General features: G+C 47.5%; 1 protein-coding gene across 1 annotated transcript; it reads left to right on the top strand.

Annotated features, from left to right (window-relative positions):
- Window positions 1-311: 311 nt before the first annotated feature.
- On the top strand, window positions 312-794 carry LOC146003032 (protein GVQW3-like). The gene has a single exon (XM_083141195.1). The coding sequence runs from the start codon at window positions 312-314 to the stop codon at window positions 792-794; it is 483 nt and encodes a 160-aa protein (XP_082997321.1).
- Window positions 795-1,333: the final 539 nt, after the last annotated feature.

The raw sequence follows: 1,333 nt of genomic DNA, 5'->3' as shown, positions 1-1,333 counted from the left end.
CAATTCTCCTATGTACACACGCATAGTCTGGAGGGGAGTGATTTCTGTGTATATACGAGGTGTGACTGAAAAGTTCTCGGCCTACCCATGATGCATTTATCGTAGCTGAATGTTACTTTAGCTAATCATAATATATGCCTTTGCAAAGCCCCATACCAAATTTCATAGTACTATCTTTTTTTGTGTTTCCGATTTTGATGTTTGAAGTGAAGACGGTGAGCATTTTCTGAAAAATGGATAAAGTGAGCATTCGTGTGGTTATCCAATACCTCCTGAAAAAATGCATGAGTGGATAAGACATCCACAAGGACATGATGGAAACATTGGGGGAGGATGCCCCATCGTATTCTACTGTGAAAAAGTGGGTGGCGGAATTCAAGAGGGGGAGCACCTCTGTCCAAGATGCACGTCCCAGTGGAAGGCCGGCAACGGCCTGTACTGAAGAAAACATCACAGCAATACAGGATCTTGTTATGGCAGACCGGCGAGTGACAGAACATTACATCGCAGAGAAAGTGGGGATGTCCCAGAAACGCGTTGGACACATACTAACAGTTGTGCTGGACATCCACAAGGTGTCATGTCGATGGGTCCCGAAAATGTTGAGTGCTGAGAACAAACGTCAGAGACACCTCTTGTCTGCAGCAAACTTGACCCTCCTTCAGGCTGATCCTGAGACATTTCTCCAACGTTTTGTAACCATGGACGAAGCATGGGTCCACCACTTTCAGCCAGAGTCCAAGGTGCAATCAAAACAGTGGAAACACCCCTCCTCCCCCACCCCAAACAGTTAAAGTCAGTGAAATCAGCTGGCAAGGTGATGGTCTCTGTTTTTTGGTATGCGAGGGGTGTCATCCTGGCTGAGTAGCTAAAAAAATGGTGAAACGGTGAACGGTGCGAATTATGCTGCTCAACTAAAGCGTTTGAGGGAGGCCATCAAGGTGAAACGTCGTGGAATGTTGAAGAAGCGCGTCCTTTTCCACCAAAACAATGCAACCGCGCACACGTCCACCATTGCAATGTCCGCCATCGAGTCCTGCGACTTCGAACTGCTTCGACACCCTCGTTATTCGCCAGACTTGGCTCCCTCAGATTTTCATCTGTTCCCTAAACTCAAGCAACACCTCGGTGGAATCCATTTTTCATCAGATGATGATGTCATGGCTGCGGTGGAGGACTTTTTTGCAGTGCAGGATGAAACGTCCTACATGGAAGGTATCATGGGTCTGCAGCACCGGTGGAAAAAGTGTGTGACGCTGAAAGGGGGCTATGTTGAAAAATAGCCATGAACGATTGAGCTCCTGGCAACCCTTCATGGGTAGGCCGAGAACTT

This window comes from Lepisma saccharinum, chromosome 19 (assembly GCF_977018435.1).
Source record: "Lepisma saccharinum chromosome 19, izLepSacc3.1, whole genome shotgun sequence".
NCBI lineage: Eukaryota > Metazoa > Arthropoda > Insecta > Zygentoma > Lepismatidae > Lepisma > Lepisma saccharinum.
Note: the sequence above shows the minus strand (reverse complement) of the source record. Positions and strands in the feature narration are given on the sequence as shown.

What these genes read in the sequence shown, in the direction of transcription:
- LOC146003032 (XM_083141195.1), top strand. Translation starts at nt 312, where the DNA reads ATGATGGAAACATTGGGGGAGGATGCCCCATCGTATTCTACTGTGAAA.